We start from the raw sequence: 19,565 nt of genomic DNA on the forward strand, positions 1-19,565 counted from the left end.
GAGGTCAAAGGTCACAGAGTGAATAAGTGATGTCATTCTTCAGAGTCTTCCAGACGAGGAACGAGACCGAGTCATGTCTGAGGAAAAGATGGGCGGAGTTAAACTGGGAGGGGGCGTGGCCGCCAGCCCACACAGAGCCAAGTCTCCGTCTGTTAAGGTCTGAAACTCCTGTCACTTTAAAGGGATAGTAGCATTTTTTTAAAGTGGGGTTGTATGATCTCCAAATAGCCCCTAAGTACTTTAATTGCAGTAGAAGACTCTCTGCACTCCTCCGTTAGCAACGCCAGCCCATAATAGCCCTGCCCAGAGATTTACAACATACAGTGTTGTGAACAGACCCAAAGAAACGGCCTATTTTCACGGCCTAAAAGAGGTTTTACCTAGAAAAAAATACACAGTCCCATTGTTCACTATAATATAATTTTTTCCAGCCCTTCAAAGTGCAGGAAAAACACAGTTTTTATTTGGACCTAACCAACTGCTGATCGGCGGGCGCTAACCCTGGGCGGAGGGATACGTGAGGTGGTTAGGTCCAAATAAAAACTGTGTTTTTCCTGCACTTTGAAGGGCTGGAAAAAATTATATTATAGTGAACAATGGAACTGTGTATTTTTTTTCACGTAAAACCTCTTTTAGGCCGTGAAAATAGGCCGTTTCTTTGGGTCCATTCACAACAATGTATGTTGTAAATCTCTGGGCAGGGCTATTATGGGCTGGCGTTGCTAACGGGAGGAGTGCAGAGAGTCTTCTACTGCAATTAAAGTACTTAGGGGCTATTTGGAGATCATACAACCCCACTTTAAAAAAAAATGCTACTATCCCTTTAAGAACGTTTCTGACATCCCGTGTGACTGTGAGCTCACCTGGGGGGGCGGGGTTTACCTGGTTTACACCTCAGGAGCGGTGTCGGGAGGCGGAGGCAGAGCCGTGGCCCGCTGCCGGAGGGGCCAAAGACAGACGGGACGGGAAGAAAACAGCGAAGCTTCCAGAGACGCCAAAAACCGCCGAGGAGATGTGGCAGCACAGCGTGATCGGAGACTACCTGGCTAAGTACAGGGTGAGTATTCAGCGGGTAGTCAGTCAGGTGTTCAGCAGGTATTCAGTCAGGTGTTCAGTCAAGTATTCAGCAGGTGTTCAGTCAAGTGTTCAGTCAGGTGTTCAGCAGGTATTCAGCAGATGTTCAGTCAGGTATTCAGCAGGTGTTCAGCAGGTATTCAGTCAGGTGTTCAGTCAAGTATTCAGCAGGTGTTCAGTCAAGTGTTCAGTCAGGTGTTCAGCAGGTATTCAGCAGATGTTCAGTCAGGTATTCAGCAGGTGTTCAGCAGGTGTTCAGTCAGGTGTTCAGCAGATATTCAGCAGGTGTTCAGCAGGTATTCAGCAGGTGTTCAGCAGGTGTTCAGTCAGGTGTTCAGCAGGTGTTCAGTCAGGTGTTCAGCAGGTATTCAGTCAGGTGTTCAGCAGGTGTTCAGCAGGTGTTCAGTCAGGTGTTCAGCAGGTATTCAGTCAGGTGTTCAGCAGGTGTTCAGTCAGGTGTTCAGCAGGTGTTCAGTCAGGTGTTCAGCAGGTATTCAGTCAGGTGTTCAGTCAGGTGTTAAGCAGGTGTTCAGCAGATGTTCAGCTAGTGTTCAGCAGGTGTTCAGCAGATGTTCAGCAGGTGTTCAGCAGGTATTCAGTCAAGTGTTCAGCAGATGTTCAGCTAGTGTTCAGCAGATGTTCAGCAGGTGTTCAGTCAGGTGTTCAGCGGGTGTTCAGCAGGTGTTCAGCAGATGTTCAGCAGGTGTTCAGTCAGGTGTTCAGCAGGTGTTCAGCAGGTATTCAGTCAAGTGTTCAGCAGATGTTCAGCTAGTGTTCAGCAGATGTTCAGCAGGTATTCAGTCAAGTGTTCAGCAGATGTTCAGCTAGTGTTCAGCAGGTGTTCAGCAGATGTTCAGCAGATGTTCAGCTAGTGTTCAGCAGGTGTTCAGCAGGTATTCAGTCAAGTGTTCAGCAGGTGTTCAGCAGATGTTCAGCAGGTGTTCAGTCAGGTGTTCAGCAGGTGTTCAGCAGGTATTCAGTCAGGTGTTCAGCAGGTATTCAGTCAGGTGTTCAGCAGGTGTTCAGTCAGGTGTTCAGCAGGTATTCAGTCAGGTGTTCAGTCAGGTGTTAAGCAGGTGTTCAGCAGATGTTCAGCTAGTGTTCAGCAGGTGTTCAGCAGATGTTCAGCAGGTGTTCAGCAGATGTTCAGCTAGTGTTCAGCAGATGTTCAGCAGGTGTTCAGCAGATGTTCAGCAGGTGTTCAGTCAGGTGTTCAGCAGGTGTTCAGCAGGTATTCAGTCAAGTGTTCAGCAGATGTTCAGCTAGTGTTCAGCAGATGTTCAGCAGGTGTTCAGCAGATGTTCAGCAGGTGTTCAGCAGGTGTTCAGTCAGGTGTTCAGCAGGTGTTCAGTCAGGTGTTCAGCAGGTGTTCAGTCAGGTATTCAGTCAGGTGTTCAGCAGGTGTTCAGCAGGTATTCAGTCAGGTGTTCAGCAGGTATTCAGTCAGGTGTTCAGCAGGTGTTCAGTCAGGTGTTCAGTCAGGTGTTCAGCAGATGTTCAGCAGGTGTTCAGCAGGTGTTCAGCAGGTGTTCAGCAGGTATTCAGTCAGGTGTTCAGCAGGTATTCAGTCAGGTGTTCAGCAGGTGTTCAGCAGGTGTTCAGCAGATGTTCAGCAGGTGTTCAGTCAGGTGTTCAGCAGGTGTTCAGTCAGGTGTTCAGCAGGTGTTCAGTCAGGTATTCAGTCAGGTGTTCAGCAGGTGTTCAGCAGGTATTCAGTCAGGTGTTCAGCAGGTATTCAGTCAGGTGTTCAGCAGGTGTTCAGTCAGGTGTTCAGTCAGGTGTTCAGCAGATGTTCAGCAGGTGTTCAGCAGGTGTTCAGCAGGTATTCAGTCAGGTGTTCAGCAGGTGTTCAGCAGGTGTTCAGCAGATGTTCAGCAGGTGTTCAGCAGGTATTCAGTCAGGTTTATCTGTAGGTATTCAGCTAGTTTTCAGCAGGCATTCAGCAGGTATTCAGTCAGGTGTTCAGCAGGTGTTCAGCAGGTGTTCAGCAGATGTTCAGCTAGTGTTCAGCAGGTATTCAGTCAGGTGTTCAGCAGGTATTCAGTCAGGTGTTCAGCAGGTGTTCAGTCAGGTATTCAGCTAGTTTTCAGCAGGCATTCAGCAGGTATTCAGTCAGGTGTTCAGCAGGTATTCAGTCAGGTGTTCAGCAGGTATTCAGTCAGGTGTTCAGCAGGTATTCAGTCAGGTGTTCAGTCAGGTGTTCAGCAGGTGTTCAGCAGATGTTCAGCAGGTATTCAGTCAGGTGTTCAGCAGGTATTCAGCAGGTATTCAGCAGGTGTTCAGCAGGTATTCAGTCAGGTTTATCTGTAGGTATTCAGCTAGTTTTCAGCAGGTGTTCAGCAGGTATTCAGCTAGTGTTCAGCAGGTATTCAGTCAGGTGTTCAGCAGGTATTCAGCAGGTATTCAGTCAGGTGTTCAGCAGGTATTCAGCAGGTATTCAGTCAGGTGTTCAGCAGGTGTTCAGTCAGGTATTCAGCAGGTATTCAGTCAGGTGTTCAGCAGGCATTCAGCAGGTATTCAGTCAGGTGTTCAGCAGGTGTTCAGTCAGGTATTCAGCTAGTTTTCAGCAGGCATTCAGCAGGTATTCAGTCAGGTGTTCAGCAGGTATTCAGTCCAGTATTCAGCAGATGTTCAGTCAGGTGTTCAGCAGGTATTCAGCAGGTATTCAGTCAGGTTTATCTGTAGGTATTCAGCTAGTTTTCAGCAGCTGTTCTCCTCCACAGAGCGACCGCAGGAAGGCTCAGGCGGCCATGGAGGCAGCCTGGAAGTCCATGGAGAAGAAGGAAAAGATTCCTTGGATCAAGAAGGCGGCGGAGGACCAGAAGCGTTACGAGGTTCAGTACAGACCTGTGGTCAGTGAGCCACGCCCCCTCCCACTCTGACCACGCCCCCATGTGCCCCCACCCTCCATAGACCAGAGCGCCATCTTTATGCAAATGAGAATGACTGATGCATCCTGGGTAATTTAGGGGCAGCGCCCGGCATCCCTCCATTGAAAAGTTCAGCCTAACTGTCTTGACAAACTAACTAACAAAAAGTTGGCTATTATCAGGCTATTTACAGACAACACTTAGCCAAAACCCAGGGCCGTTGCTATGAATTCTGGGCCCCCTTAAAGAATACTAAAGTGGGCCCCTCCCCCTAACTTTTCCTTTTTTTTTCTTAGACTACGTATGTATTATGGTTTTTTATTTAGCCTTCTTTGTTTTGATGCTAATGCAGCATTACACTGCAAAAACTCAAGTATCTTAGCAAGAATATTTGTCTTATTTCTAGTCAAAATGTCATTTATAGTCAAAACAAATCTCATTCTACTTAAAATAAGACTCATCATATTAAAAATAGCTTGTTTTTAGACACTTTTTACTTCTTTCAAGCAGATTTTCACTTGGAATAAGTAGAAAAAATCTGATAGTGGAGCAAGTTTTTCTTCCTTATTACAAACACAAAAAACTTACTTTCACTGGCAGATTTTTCTATTAATTGTGAATTTAAGTGAAAATGATCTAAAAACAAGTTCATTTTTAGGTAATGAGTCTTATTTTAAGTGGAAAGAGATTAGTTTTGACTAGAAATGAGACATTTGGACAAGAAATAAGACAAATATTCTTGGAAAGATGTAGAGTTTTTACAGTGTACTATGAGTATTAGTCAGGGTCTTACGCAGAATAAATCAGTCATACAAAGATTAGACTACTGGGGTTTTTTATGGGCCCCACTGGGCGCTGGGCCCCTAGAGTTATCATCACCTTTCTCCCCTATACAACGGCCCTGCCAAAACCTCCCCAGTGATTCCACCAAATACGTGTAGATGTCTGGGTCATTGATCATTGTGGGAGGCTAAAGGAGCATACCGCTAGATTCATTCATTGTAATTTTTCAAGATAGCGTGAACGGTGGGTTTCAAAGAGGGTGTCAAAATAATTATGAGACATAGTGCTACAAAAGAAACACAAAATAAAACATTCAAATTGATTGTTAGTTAGTCTACGCTCCATCAAAACACAAAAAGCCACTGAGTGCAATTTAAAAATGCCGGTCGGTGCCCCTAAATTACCCAGGATGCATCAGTCATTCTCATTTGCATAGAGATGCCGCTCTGGTCTATGTTGTGGCTGTGTGTGTGTGTTGTACTGACTGTCGCTGTCCTGCAGAGGGAGCTGTTGGAGATGAGAGCTCCGCCCACAGCGCCGCCTCAGAGGAAACCCAAGTTTGAGGGAGAACCAAAGAAACCTCCAGTGTGAGTGGGACAGATGTTGTCCAGCTGCAGACAGCTGCTCATCACTAGAGCGCTGGAATAAGAGAGTAACACGACAGCATCGGTCCAATGGCAGCGCCTCCTGGTGGAGGAATATGGGTTTTGCAAAAGCGCCCAAGAACTGACATCTCTGCATTGTTGGTGAATGAGCAAGTGTGGTGTTTTAGATTAGATTAGATTAGATTATACTTTATTTCATCCCCAGGGGAAATTCGTTCGTGACAGCAGCATTTAACAAAGGAAATAAAACAGGACAAATAATAAAATACACAATTCATAAAAATACTTTAAGAAGAAGAAGACAAAAGAAGATGATGCTACGGTGCTCTCTACCTGCTGGGCAAAGTAACAGATTAAAAATGTGCTTGCTGGTAGACAACTATGGATAAAAAACAATTTAAGGTGCACGGGAGATTTCAAAAAGAAGTGTGACAGACATTACAATTTTCAATAATTTAAGGACATTTATAGATCACCCATGTTAATAGCATCATTGAGGATCCTTTACAGATAAACATTAACACATAGAAGAGTAAAAAACAAATAGTTATCTACATTAAAGCAGAAGTCAGGTGAATGTTTGTGTTAATCTAAGTCTTAAATAGTTGTATCTTCCGACAGCAATCACTTCTATAGAGTGTTTGGTCTGAAACACGGGTCTGTCAGTCACTCTGCTCTGCTCTGAGCCCAGGAGAAAACTTTCCTTGTATCCTACAACCTTTATCCAATGAGGAGAGAGAACGGCATAAAGGGGCAGTCCTCTCTGTGTGTGCAGCCAAGGGATGCGCCTGAATGTGGTGACGTAGGGACGAGGGCGGGACTGCTAACTCCATCTGCTGACAGGAAGTTAGACAAAACCACCGGATCGCTTACTTCTGCTTTAATGTTTCAATCTACATTTTGTAATAAACAAATTCTAAGTATAATCTGATATGACCAAGACACCTAAAAACAAAAACACGGCCGTTTTCATCAATTTACCAGCAAGTGGGCAACACACATACATTGGAGTGAATGGGTTTTCTGGGCGCTTTTGCAACACCCATATCCTGCCACTAGGGGGCAAAACCCTTAAACCCTTAAACCCTTAAACCCTTAAACCCTTACCACGGGAGTCAATGGAGGTGTCGTTAGTTACTCTCTTATTCCCGTGCTCTATACTCATCACCGTCATCTACTCATCTATTCATTCACCACGTGTTACCGTCTCAGTAAGCCCCGCCTCCCTCCCTCCCCTCTGTGTGGTCCAATAGGAGCGGCTACCAGATGTTCTCCCAGGAGCTGCTGACCAATGGGGAGCTGAACCACTTCAGCCTGAAGGAGCGCATGGTGGAGATCGGCAAGAGGTGGCACAAGCTGAGCCAGACCCAGAAGGACAAGTACAAGAAGATGGTGGAGGAGCAGCAGACGGAGTACAAGGCCGAGCTGGAGGCCTGGATCAAGGTGAGGAGGAGCTGCTACCATGGCAACAACATCCACCACACAGTTAAAGGACAGTTCCAGCTAAATCCAACCTGGGCTCTAGTTTCTAATATGTGACCCGATCCATCAAAATGAGTCACAGTGACCCCAAATTTCAAGGTTGAGATTTTGGTATCAATGGAAAGATTAGAAAATAAGCATTAAAATGAAACCCTAGTCAAAGTCAAAGTCGTACATTTGATGGTTTTCGAGATGTGGCCATTTGAATTACAATCTTTCACTCTCTTATTCCGTTCTAAAACCTGAGAAAATTGCATTTACCAGTTTTTGCCAGTGACTCTGGCATCTGTTCCTGTACCACATGCAGGGCCGTTGCTATGAATTCTGGGCCCCCTTAAAGAATACTAAAGTGGGCCCCTCCCCCTAACTTTTCCTTTTTTTTTTCTTAGACTACGTATGTATTATGGTTTTTTATTTAGCCTTCTTTGTTTTGATGCTAATGCAGCATTACACTGCAAAAACTCAAGTATCTTACCAAGAATATTTGTCTTATTTCTAGTCAAAATGTAATTTCTAGTCAAAACAAATCTCATTCTACTTAAAATAAGACTCATCACATTAAAAGCAGCTTGTTTTTAGACACTTTTTACTTCTTTCAAGCAGATTTTCACTTGGAATAAGTAGAAAAAATCTGATAGTGGAGCAAGTTTTTCTTCCTTATTACAAGCACAAAAAACTTACTTTCACTGGCAGATTTTTCTATTTATTGTGAATTTAAGTGAAAATGATCTAAAAACAAGTTAATTTTTAGGTAATGAGTCTTATTTTAAGTGGAAAGAGATTAGTTTTGACTAGAAATGAGACATTTGGACAAGAAATAAGACAAATATCCCCTATACAACGGCCCTGGGTGGTGACATCACCTGTTTATATGTCATCTGTCTGTTTATACATGATGATGATGATGATGATGATGATGATGATGATGATGATGTCGTCTCCTTCCTCCCTCTCCTCTCCCAGTCTCTGTCTCCTCAGGATCGAGCCGTCTACAAAGAGTTCTCCACCACAGTAAGTTTCCTCCAGCTAACAGCTAAATGCTAAGCTAACTGAGCTAATGGAGCTAATGTGGCTAACACTGTGGTGAATATACAGTAAGTAACCTAGCTAAGCTAACTGGCTAAGTCAGTGAATGTAAAGTTGAGCCAAAGATGAAAACAGCCGGTAGCAATTTAGTTTAATGCTAAGCTATTAGCGTATTAGCAGCACACAAGCTAACATAACATTAGCAGGGTCTTAGCAGTACTTGGATTAGCATCATAGTGTCGTCATCATTGTCTCTGAGATGGTTATTGTTCCATGCAGCTGTATTAAAGGGATAGTTCAACATTTTGGTACATTTGCCAAATAATATAACGTATAATTATGTAACATTACGACACATGAAGCAAATACTCTGAACTACTTGTGCTTTTGAAATCCCTCCGCCCAGCAGCCGTGTCTGGAATGTAGTTCCGGCTAGTGTGGTTGTTGTCGTCCTGTTTTAGTTTTAGTCTTTAGTCTTTGTGTCAAACTGTCATTTTAGTATATTATTATTATTCTAATAGTCTAGTGTTAGTCTGTGGTTTTAATCTCTTTCTAGTGTTGTCATTCTGTTTAACCCAGTCAGTATAGTAGTCCAGGCAATATAGCGTTTTCCGACAGACTAATAGTAACAGAATGTTTTTCACCAGACATCATTTCTATGAGGTGTCCAGAACAACATACTAAAAGTCCTAAGAAATCCTAGTTGGAGAAATATGTTTAATTCTCATCATTATTTACTGTATAAAGTCTATGGTGCTGACAACAATACACCCCAATGGGGCTATTTTTTCCCTTTACTCCTATCACAATGAAACTTTACACAATGAAAGTATCCATGAAATGTAACATTTTTTGTATTACAAGTTTCTTTTAAAATGAATTTGAATATGCAAACGAGCCTTACACTAATCAAATATGCCCAAAATACACCCGAATAGGCTTTTTTTTTTCCTTTACTCCTCCTCCTCATTGGCAAATTAAAATTAATTTTTCCAAGAAACTTGTAATACAAAAAATGTTACCTTTCATGTCTACTTTCATTGTGTAAAGTTTCATTGTGGTAGGAGTAAAGGGAAAAAAAGAAGCCCCATTGGGGTGTATTGTTGTCAGCACCATAGACTTTATACAGTAAATAATTATGCGAATTTCCCCAACTAGGATTTCTTAGGACTTTTAGTATGTTGTTCTAGACACCTCATAGAAATGATGTATGGTGAAAAACATTCTGTTACAATTAGTTCTATTTTTGGGTCCAAAATGAGCCAGATTGCCTGGACTACAGTAGAACCACCTAGCCTAGTAGCTACAGACCAAACCACGTGTTTCTTTGAGTCAAACCCTTTAATGGTTATCTTGTTATTATATTACTGTTGCCTCCAAGTAAACATCCGCTCCAGACTGGAAGATTGTGTAGTGTGTCAACTGTTTGTGTGTTTGTCTGTGTGTCTGTGTGTGTGTTTGTTGATCAGAAACGTCGCAGCACGGCTAAAGCTCGCAGCAGCCCCGGAGCTAAGGTGCGCGTGACGGCGAAGGGGAAGGCGGTAGGTTCCAGAGCCGCGGCACCGGGGGTCGGGGTGGGGAAGAGGGCCATGGCGTACCGAGCCAAGGTAACACAACACACTACACACACACTCTAACACACAACACACACACTCTAACTCACTGACGAGCTGCTGTGATAGAGAGCCGAAGCGGAAGCAGGAAGTAACGTCACCATGGGTCCTCGATTCGAAAAAAGTCTCCATACGAATGAACGGGAGTCAAAGTTTTATTTCGTGATCCGATTGAATTGTGCCATGAGAAACAAATATGTCCTCTACCTGTTTAAAACATCACGTTTCATACCTGGAACCCATCTCAATGAAGTACATTCAATCACTCATTTTATGTCATTTCATCCAGTTATCTAGAAGATATAAGTGCAAGTCCATTTAGATAATATGTTACAAAATACCTTTAATCACAAAATATTAAAAAATATATTGTTTTTACCTTTAAATATAAGAAAAGGTAGTAAACATGGTCTCAGGGTAGGTTCATGCTATTTAAGTCAATGGGACTCCATTGCGTTGAATGCACCAGGAATTTTCCATATTTGCATACTGTTGCCATATGGCAACAAATGTATTTTAGCATATTACAAAAATACTATTACATCAAAACTGAATTAAATGTTAAAAAAATAAAGTTTACTTTCCCCAGATAGTGATTTCAATTTTTTATTTGATGAAAATTTTCCAAAATTCTGAATAAAAGACTCTTCGGGAGCCCCGCACAGTGATGTTCACATGGCAGATGTCCATGAGCAAAAGGGACTGGCAAACAGGATATCCTGCTCATTTGACCTCATGAATTCTATGTCCTTCAAAGTAAAACCCCCTTTTCACACCTAACTGTAAAAACAACAAAAATATCATAGCTTTTTAGAAAAATGAAGATAAGTAATTGTTGCCATATGGTAACACTATGCAATAGAGGGTTAAACAGGTAGAGGACATATTTATTTCTCATGGCACAACTCAAACGGATCACGAAATAAAACTTTGACTCCCGTTCATTCACATGGAGACTTTTTTCGAGTTGAGGTCCCATGGGGCCGTTACTTCCTGCTTCTGCTTCGGCTCTCTATTGGTCGGTAGAGGAGGAGGAGGAGGAGGCGTGGGCCCTCAGCGCGGTCTGACAGGCTCCGCCCCCTCAGCGCGGTCTGACAGGCTCCGCCCCCTCAGCGCGGTCTGACAGGCTCCGCCCCCTCTGACCCTGACCGTCGTCTTCCAGCAGGACATGTCGGACACGGACGAGGACGAGGAGAAGAGCAGCGACTCCGACTCGGACGAGGACGACGAGACGTCAGGAAGCAGCGACAGCGACGAGGACGAAGACGAGGACGAGGTGATGATGAGTTCAGGGACTGTTGGACAAAGTTTATCTGTCAGCTGCTTTTAAGCAAAGAGAAGTGGAGAGAAACGGTTTTTATTTCTCTTTATTTCATCAGTAGATTTCTCCTAATAAACTCACCAGGAGTTCAGGGCCGTTGTCTAGGGGAGAAAGGTGGTGATAATTCTAGGTTTTTTAGGGCTGGTGACAGTATTTTCTCATTTACAGAGTGATAAAAAGAGATATCCATAATCCTCCTCTGTTTTATTTTGTTGACATATTAGAGTCTTTAGTTTTTACAAAGCAGCTTTATCCATTGTTCAGATTTTTGTTCTGGAAATATGTGCAAATTGGTACATATTTAATTAGATATTACCTCATTTACATATTTAAACATAGAATATATTACATATAGGGTTGCAAAGGGGTGGGAAATTTCCAGTAAATTTCCAGAAACTTTCCATGGGAAGTTAAAATGGGGAATTTTGGAAATATTCCAAATTGGAAACTTCCTATGGGAAGTTATGGGAATTATTGGGAATTTATAGGATTTAACTGGAAATTGGGGGTAATTTAAACAAACTGTATCATATCTAGGGTTGCAAAGGGGCGGAAAATTTCAAGTAAATTTCCAGAAACTTTACATGGGAATTTATGGGAATTAACTGGAAATTGGGGGTAATTTAAACAAACTGTATCATATCTAAACATAAATGTAAATATTTTGTTTTGTCATAAGCAGACATCCCTTATTTCCGTTTATTCCCATTAATTCCCAAGGTATATTTCCAACTTTGAAAATTCCCAGAATTTTGCAACCCTAATTATATATAATATAATATTTGTCTTAATGTGATAAACTTGTAAAGTTTCATGGTGGGATCTGTAGCGTCTCAGCTAAATGACTATGGTATTATGGTATATTGGTTTGTAGGGCTGGGACGATACGCTTTTCTCCTGATTCGATTCTTCTATGATTTTTTGGATGGCGATTAAATTTAAATTGTGATTCTACGATATTGCCGATTCTCTTGATTTTTAGTCTTTAGCATTTTTAACATTTATCTGCACACAAATACTGTAGGAGCCTATAAATTAACATACTCCATTATAAAGTGAACTTAAACCCTTTTCAAAACCTGGACTCTCTGGATGTAAAAAAGGCGAACAAATGCACATTGCACAATATTAAAAAAATTCAAAAAAAAAAAAAAAAAATCGATTAAAAAATCGCCATAAAAGATAACGCGATATTTATGTGAATCGATTTTTTTTCTCCCACCCCTAATGGTATTATGGTATATTGGTTTGTGTCTTTAATGAGAGTCGCCATGGCAACAGTGTGAGTTAACTTAACTGTCCTGAACTTTGAAGGGCTGGAAAAAATTATATTATAGCGAACAATGGAACTGTGTATTTTTTTTTCAGGTAAAACCTCTTTTAGGCCGTGAAAATAGGCCGTTTCTTTGGGTCTGTTCACAACACTGTATGTTGTAAATCTCTGGGCAGGGCTATTATGGGCTGGCGTTGCTAATGGGAGGAGTGCAGAGAGTCTTCTACTGCAATTAAAGTACTTAGGGGCTATTTGGAGATCATACAACCACACTGTAAAAAAATGATACTATCCCTTTAATGAGTCGCCATGGCAACAGTGTGAGTTAATAACTTAACTTTGTCCCATGGTGGTTTTGGTTTCCCCTCTAGAACGACGACGAGGACGACGAGGACGACGAAGACCAGTCGTCCTCCGAGGACTCCAGTGACTCTGACTCGGACTGAGCTCCGCCCCTTCGCCCTCATTGGAGAGGACCGGCTGTGCAGGCCACGCCTCCTCACATGCCAAGCATCCTGGCGGACTAATGAGAAACGGTGACGTCACCCCCCCCCCCAGTCAGAGGGGGAGGAGCCTGTTGGAGCATTTTGTTACTTTTTGTTTCTGTTTTTTATTGAGTGTTTGTTGGTTTTTATCTGACGGACGTTTTAACCGGGCAGAAGAGAAGAGGCGGCGCCGGGTTCGTTCCTGTTGAGGCGCCGGTGTGGGTGGGCGGGCGGAGTTTGTACAGTTTTACAGGCAGAGGCCAGGCGAGGCGAGGGGGCGGAGCCTATGGTTGTCGTTAGCTACCGCTGATGGGAGGAGTCACAGTGTTCATCCTCCAATCAGCTGCCTGCCTGCCTGACAGAATGATTAACAAATAAATGCACTTTTTTCTCACGTGTGTGTGGCTCATTGTGACCTCATTGAGACCTCTGGTTGACCACCGGTTGTCACGGCAACCTGTAACACCACGACGCTGTTCTCACCTGGCTCAGGTTTATGCAGGGCCGTTGTCTAGGGGAGAAAGGTGGTGATAACTCTAGGGGCCCAGCGCCCAGTGGGGCCCATAAAAAACCCCAGTAGTCTAATCTTTGTATGACTGATTTATTCTGCGTAAGACCCTGACTAATACTCATAGTACACTGTAAAAACTCTACATCTTTCCAAGAATATTTGTCTTATTTCTTGTCCAAATGTCTCATTTCTAGTCAAAACTAATCTCTTTCCACTTAAAATAAGACTCATTGCCTAAAAATTAACTTGTTTTTAGATCATTTTCACTTAAATTCACAATAAATAGAAAAATCTGCCAGTGAAAGTAAGTTTTTTGTGCTTGTAATAAGGAAGAAAAACTTGCTTCACTATCAGATTTTTTCTACTTATTCCAAGTGAAAATCTGCTTGAAAGAAGTAAAAAGTGTCTAAAAACAAGCTACTTTTAATATGATGAGTCTTATTTTAAGTAGAATGAGATTTGTTTTGACTAGAAATGACATTTTGACTAGAAATAAGACAAATATTCTTGCTAAGATACTTGAGTTTTTGCAGTGTAATGCTGCATTAGCATCAAAACAAAGAAGGCTAAATAAAAAACCATAATACATACGTAGTCTAAGAAAAAAAAAGGAAAAGTTAGGGGGAGGGGCCCACTTTAGTATTCTTTAAGGGGGCCCAGAATTCATAGCAACGGCCCTGCTCTGTGTCGAGCCATTTTAACATCTAACAGCCAGACTGGATGTGTGTTGTAGATCTCTGTAATTCAGTTTTACCTCTTGTCAAAAAGAACATTTCAGATCCACAACTACGTTCTTCCTTCACTGTAACCATTCATGTGTATGGGGTTTGTCATTACAGATATCTACAGTTCAGTTGCAGATATCCACTATGTGAATTACAGATATCTGTAACTGAATTACCACTAGTACTAATTCCAGTTACAGATATCTACAACTTGATTCTGACTAGTCATAATTCCAGTTCTAGATATCTTTAATTCACCTCAATTACAGATATCTACATGTCCCTGTTCAGATATCTGTAATTAAGTTTTGACTAGTCAGAATCAAATTGTAGATATCTGTAATGACAAACCCCATACACATGAATGGTTACAGTGAAGGAAGAACGTAGTTGTGGATCTGAAATGTTCTTTTTGACAAGAGGTAAAACTGAATTACAGAGATCTTGAATAAAAACTCCAACTATTCAAAATGTAGTTAGGACCAGTCAGAAAGACGTTGTTGATATCTACAATGTTAATTCTGGAGAGTCAAACTTAGCTTTTAGATGTTAAATCCTTTAGAACTGAAGCTGTGATGCATCGTCAGTCAGATCAGACTCATCAATTCCTTGGAAAATTATTTCCCACATGGCGACGTCGGAGCTCAGTCTGACGCCAGGTGACAGCGCTCATCAGAGGAAACGCCGCCGCTGTCGTAAAGCTCAGAGATCAGAGAGAGCAGCGTGGTGGACGACTGCAGACTGACTGAATAATACAAAACCACAATCACAACAGAAGTTCCTTTCACAGATGAACAGTTGTGCAGCACTTTGCCTGAATGATGCACAAATCTAAAGTAAAGTTCATACAGCACAAATACACTGCAAAAACTCAAATATCTTACCAAGAATATTTGTCTTATTTCTAGTCAAAATGTCATTTCTAGTCAAAACAAATCTCATTCTACTTAAAATAAGACACATCATATTAAAAGTAGCTTGTTTTTAGACACTTTTTACTTCTTTCAAGCAGATTTTCACTTAAAATAATCTGATAGTGGAGCAAGTTTTTCTTTCTTATTACAAGCACAAAAAACTTACTTTCACTGGCAGATTTTTCTACTTATTTCAAGTGAAAATTAGTTTGAAACAAGTGAAAATGATCTAAAAACGAGTTGATTTTTAGGTGATGAGTCTTATTTTAAGTGGAAAGAGTTTAGTTTTGACTAGAAATGAGACATTTTGACAAGAAATAAGACAAATATTCTTGGAAAGATGTTGAGTTTTTGCAGTGTACAAGTGGCAGAAAGAGCAACAGGTGAACATGTATTAAATATAAGAACATTATGCAGTCTGGTGCTTCAGTAAACTGCTGATAACAATGTTCAGATGAGGTGTATAGATTATATGGAAGGAACCTGCTCACACATTGAACTTTATTCTTATTTAGCCTATTTAATATATAACATATTATATATATACTGTATATAGGGACATATATGACATCTTGCTGAGAGCTGGATATGAAGACCATTATTATAACAAAGAGAAAGTGGAGATTAACGTATTAAAATAAATTATTTTCCAACAAAGTAAAGATAGATGGGCATTAGATATTTGGGGTAAACCAAAACTGCTACTTACTGTGAAATAAAACAGGTATTTGGCCCAGAAAACTATGTTTTGTATCATTTGTCTAAAAAGAAAAGATCCCTGTGTGCTCTATGAGAGCTGGTGTTCTTGGTCTTCATATGGAGACAGGCTGATATGTTGGCACAGCAGAACGATAGAGTTTGTAATTTATGTGACGTCCAAGAGGTGGAGAATGAAAGTCATTTAGTGTTCTATTGTCCTTTCTATGACTCTATAAGACAAAAACTGTTTAGTAAAGTAGATCCAAATAATGAATGTGTGTGGTTAGACGATGCTGAGAAGATAAAACATCTTTTTCATTTGAATATTTTTGCATTTTCTTTATTTCTTGAAAAGGCTTGGGCAACGAGACGAAGAGTGATGTGTAGTTGAGTACTGAAAGTAATCTGAAACTGTTTATTTGTCACACCTGTGTGGCAGGTAACACCAACAGGAAGGACTGACTAGTCTTTTTTCTTGTGTTTGTCATTAAATGTGTCTTGTAATCCCATATGGGATGCACCACAGTGGTGACATGACACAAAAATTAAAAAATCATGAAGTCTATAATGAAATCTGTTGCTCTTTCTGCTCCACTGCTCTTCATGAGAAGCCGGTGGTGAAGTCGTCTACTAGTGGTCACAGGAAATATCACCTGGAACAGACAGACACAGAGTAGTGAGGATGGTCTGTGGTTCAGGAGGTAGAGGTCGGTGGTTCGATTCCCGGCTCCTCCTGTCCGAAGTGTCCTTGTGCAAGACACTGAACCCACACCTGCCCCGTGTGAATGTGTGTGAAAGGGTGAATGCAACAAAAAACCAGCGTAAAGCGCTTTGAGTGACTAGAACAGCTCTAGATAAGTGTTGTTGTCTGAAGAACATCCACATAGAGATTCACAAACCTTCAGACGTCTGTAGCTCTGCAGCTGAAGCAGATGAAGCAGCTGAAGCAGCTGAAGCAGCTGAAGCAGATGAAGCAGATGAAGCAGCTGAAGCAGATGAAGCAGCTGAAGCAGATGAAGCAGCTGAAGCAGCTGAAGCAGATGAAGCAGATGAAGCAGCTGAAGCAGCTGAAGCAGATGAAGCAGATGAAGCAGCTGAAGCAGCTGAAGCAGCTGAAGCAGCTGAAGCAGCTGAAGCAGATGAAGCAGATGAAGCAGCTGAAGCAGATGAAGCAGCTGAAGCAGATGAAGCAGCTGAAGCAGCTGAAGCAGATGAAGCAGCTGAAGCAGATGAAGCAGATGAAGCAGCTGAAGCAGATGAAGCAGCTGAAGCAGATGAAGCAGATGAAGCAGATGAAGCAGCTGAAGCAGCTGAAGCAGCTGAAGCAGCTGAAGCAGCTGAAGCAGATGAAGCAGCTGAAGCAGATGAAGCAGCTGAAGCAGCTGAAGCAGATGAAGCAGATGAAGCAGCTGAAGCAGCGCTGGCACATGAACATTCAGTGGGAGAAGAACATGAATACGAAAAGAGTAAAAAAGTACTTGCTTTTAAAGGTACTTAAGTATCCAAAAGTACATGCTTTTAAGTAAGTCAAAGTCAGAGTAAATGTCTTATTGTTCACATCAATGAATGACTCTAATAGTTTGTAAATGAATGTAAGGAGCTTTTAACTCTGGTTGTATGTATTCAAGTAGAGTAATAAGTACCAAAGAAATCTAATACTCAAGTAAAGTAGAAATCCTACATTTACTCTGTTGTCCACCACTGAGAACATGGAAGAACTGTATGAAACACGTTGATTTCTGATCAGAGCGAGTCGACTGCTGACTTCACAGATAGAGAGTCTGGCTGTTATTATGGTCTGGAGCAGGCTGTAGCTGCAGAGAATAAATCACCATAGTAACTTGACCAGGATAACCAACATATCCCAGATTATTTACAGGTTTACCACAGGTAGTAAGGGCAACATATGAAACTCTGGGAACTAAATCCTTACCAAGAAATTTCTTCACAGTTGTCTTTAGGAACATGCGTAGTATGACGTCTTAAAATGTTGGAATTCAACTCCCGTGGGAAACCCCCTAAAAAACTACTCAAAGTTGGGGTACCCGTAACTGGATTATTGAACATTCTGTGATGTTAAATTTGGCCTTAAGTAACTTGTGAGGGGTCAAACTAGAGGTTTTTCATGATTCTGAGTTGATCGCAAACATTAGTTTTACACCCAAAACACTCCTTGGTGGAGAAAAAAACAGCCACACCCACTTTTCCTGTTCATCGGAACCCCCATCACCATCACCAATAGAATGTATTACAGAGAAGCCATTCCTTAGCATGGCAGAGGTTGTGTTACATAATACTACTAAATACTCAATATAATATAACTTTTATCCCACCCTTTTTTCTACAGGACATTATACAGACCCTCCAGGATTTTATGATGTCACGATTGCAACTATTAATGCAAATTCAATCATGAATTCTTTGGCCTTGACACTGCAACTTTTCAGAAAATTTGCTGTCATAGACCGCTGTGGCTACTAGCTGTGGCTACCAGCTGTGGCTACTAGCTGTGGCTACCAGCTGTGGCTACTAGCTGTGGCCACAGTGTTTCCATTACCTTTTTTTTTTTTTTTTTTTTTACATGTCTGTGTTTTTATTACTAGTTATTGTTATTGATAACATGCATAAGAAACTTAAAAATTGTGATAACACTTTATTTGATGCCTATCTCTATAATGCATTATCATACTTATAATGAGTCATAGACTGTAAAAAGAATGGACGTAGCGTCCGTGACGTCACCCATTGGTTTTGGGGAGTCGTTTTTGTGACTCAAATATGGCGGCCTGAACAGCGCCATGTTGGATTGGCCGGCCGAGTTCCCGCCCACTGGCCTCGAAGCAGCTGTCCACGGAGCTGCTCGGACCTGTCACTCAACGTTTCTGCGCCCTAATTGGTCAGAGTTTTAACCTTATAACAGTAAAACGGCAGAGTTAAAAAAAAATTCACCCCTCTCAGAGTGTGTGCGGGGGTAGAAACTATCGATTGAGACGAAAAAACGTTCTGACACCAGGCTTTTAACATGTTTACTGAGGATGTAAAGTGGGTGATTTTAACATGGGGGTCTATGGAGAATGCTGCTTTCTGACACCAGCCCCCAGAGGAAGAAGAGGGGATTGCAGTTTGTTGAACGCGGAAGTGAGCTTCACTTCTCAGACCGACAACTGCCCCCTTGGTTATAATGCAGTTTTATACAACAGTTAGTTCCGACCGGTCCCAACCGAGTAATTTGATTGGACAAGAGACGTTCCATGAGTGCTGATATACAGTATAACAGCACTGGGACTTTTTACGGATGTTATCACTCCGCTGTTCAGCTGGACAGGAGCTAAGTCAGAGCCAGGCTCCCCATACAGGAGCTGCCCCATCTCTCTGCTGCTGCTACAGTTAGAAACGGACCTGAACATTAAAACCTGGACCTGACCTGGTCCGTCTAATTGGAGATAAATCTCTACTAAAATCGCCGCGGGGCAACTACGTTTTGACGGCGATGTGTTTTGATATTAGTGTTAGCTGTTGTTAGCCACGTAGCTCAGCTACTTAGCTTCAACTGTGTTTATATTGATTACATAGCAGATAAACAAATGTAATACGGTATCGATAACGTCTCTGTGTCTTCACGCTGGTCCTGTTGCTGCGGTGCTGATCAGACACGGGCTCAGAACCAGAACCAGCACTGGAAGCAGCTCGGTGGAGAAGCTTGTAGCTAGTAGCAAGCTAGTATGAACTGTGTTGCCTGGCAACAGCCTTGTCTCCCAAACAAATCATAATCTCTTGTAGTTTATTACTGTTCTAAAATGCGCTCGTAGCACTGTTGTATAAAAGCAATATCACACTGAGGTCGTGCTGTTGTACTGTATCAGCACGGTGGGATTATCTGACCGAATCACAGCCGTGCTGATATACAGTACAACAGCACTCCCTCTCCTGTGATATTGCTTAAATAGCACTGTATAACTATAGTTATAAACACTCATAAGGCCAAACCCTGGATTAAAAACCAAAACCACATGTTTGTGTTGTTCTACGGTAAAATGGGTCATCATTTCTAAACTTGTCAGTGATGAACTTGCAGAAGAACTCTTCTGTGTTTGGTTTGACGACTGGAGCAGCAGCAGAACGACTCGGAGAAAAGAGGACGAGTTCAGCATCTGTTACCATGGTGATTCAGTGGCGTAACCCTG

The 19,565-nt window shown here is 41.9% G+C and overlaps 1 protein-coding gene across 8 annotated transcripts in view; it reads left to right on the forward strand.

The window, feature by feature from the left end:
- Positions 1 to 12,926, forward strand: part of ubtfl (upstream binding transcription factor, like) — a 31,949-nt gene extending 19,023 nt beyond the window's left edge. For 4 of the 8 annotated variants that reach the window (XM_085804629.1, XM_085804625.1, XM_085804627.1 and 1 more), the window contains exons 12-20: positions 44 to 157; positions 899 to 1,057; positions 3,798 to 3,926; positions 5,229 to 5,314; positions 6,586 to 6,775; positions 7,778 to 7,825; positions 9,310 to 9,447; positions 10,616 to 10,729; positions 12,419 to 12,926. In XM_085804629.1, coding sequence (XP_085660755.1) covers positions 44 to 157; positions 899 to 1,057; positions 3,798 to 3,926; positions 5,229 to 5,314; positions 6,586 to 6,775; positions 7,778 to 7,825; positions 9,310 to 9,447; positions 10,616 to 10,729; positions 12,419 to 12,493 — 1,053 coding nt within the window. In that variant the 3' untranslated portion in view covers positions 12,494 to 12,926. The remainder of the gene's footprint in view (positions 1 to 43; positions 158 to 898; positions 1,058 to 3,797; positions 3,927 to 5,228; positions 5,315 to 6,585; positions 6,776 to 7,777; positions 7,826 to 9,309; positions 9,448 to 10,615; positions 10,730 to 12,418) is intronic. The other 4 variants (XM_085804631.1, XM_085804632.1, XM_085804630.1 and 1 more) reach the window with 3 other exon arrangements.
- Positions 12,927 to 19,565: the final 6,639 nt, after the last annotated feature.

The sequence above is a fragment of the Trachurus japonicus genome, chromosome 17, assembly GCF_045865225.1.
Source record: "Trachurus japonicus isolate A0001 chromosome 17, Traja_1.0".
Classification (NCBI taxonomy): domain Eukaryota; kingdom Metazoa; phylum Chordata; class Actinopteri; order Carangiformes; family Carangidae; genus Trachurus; species Trachurus japonicus.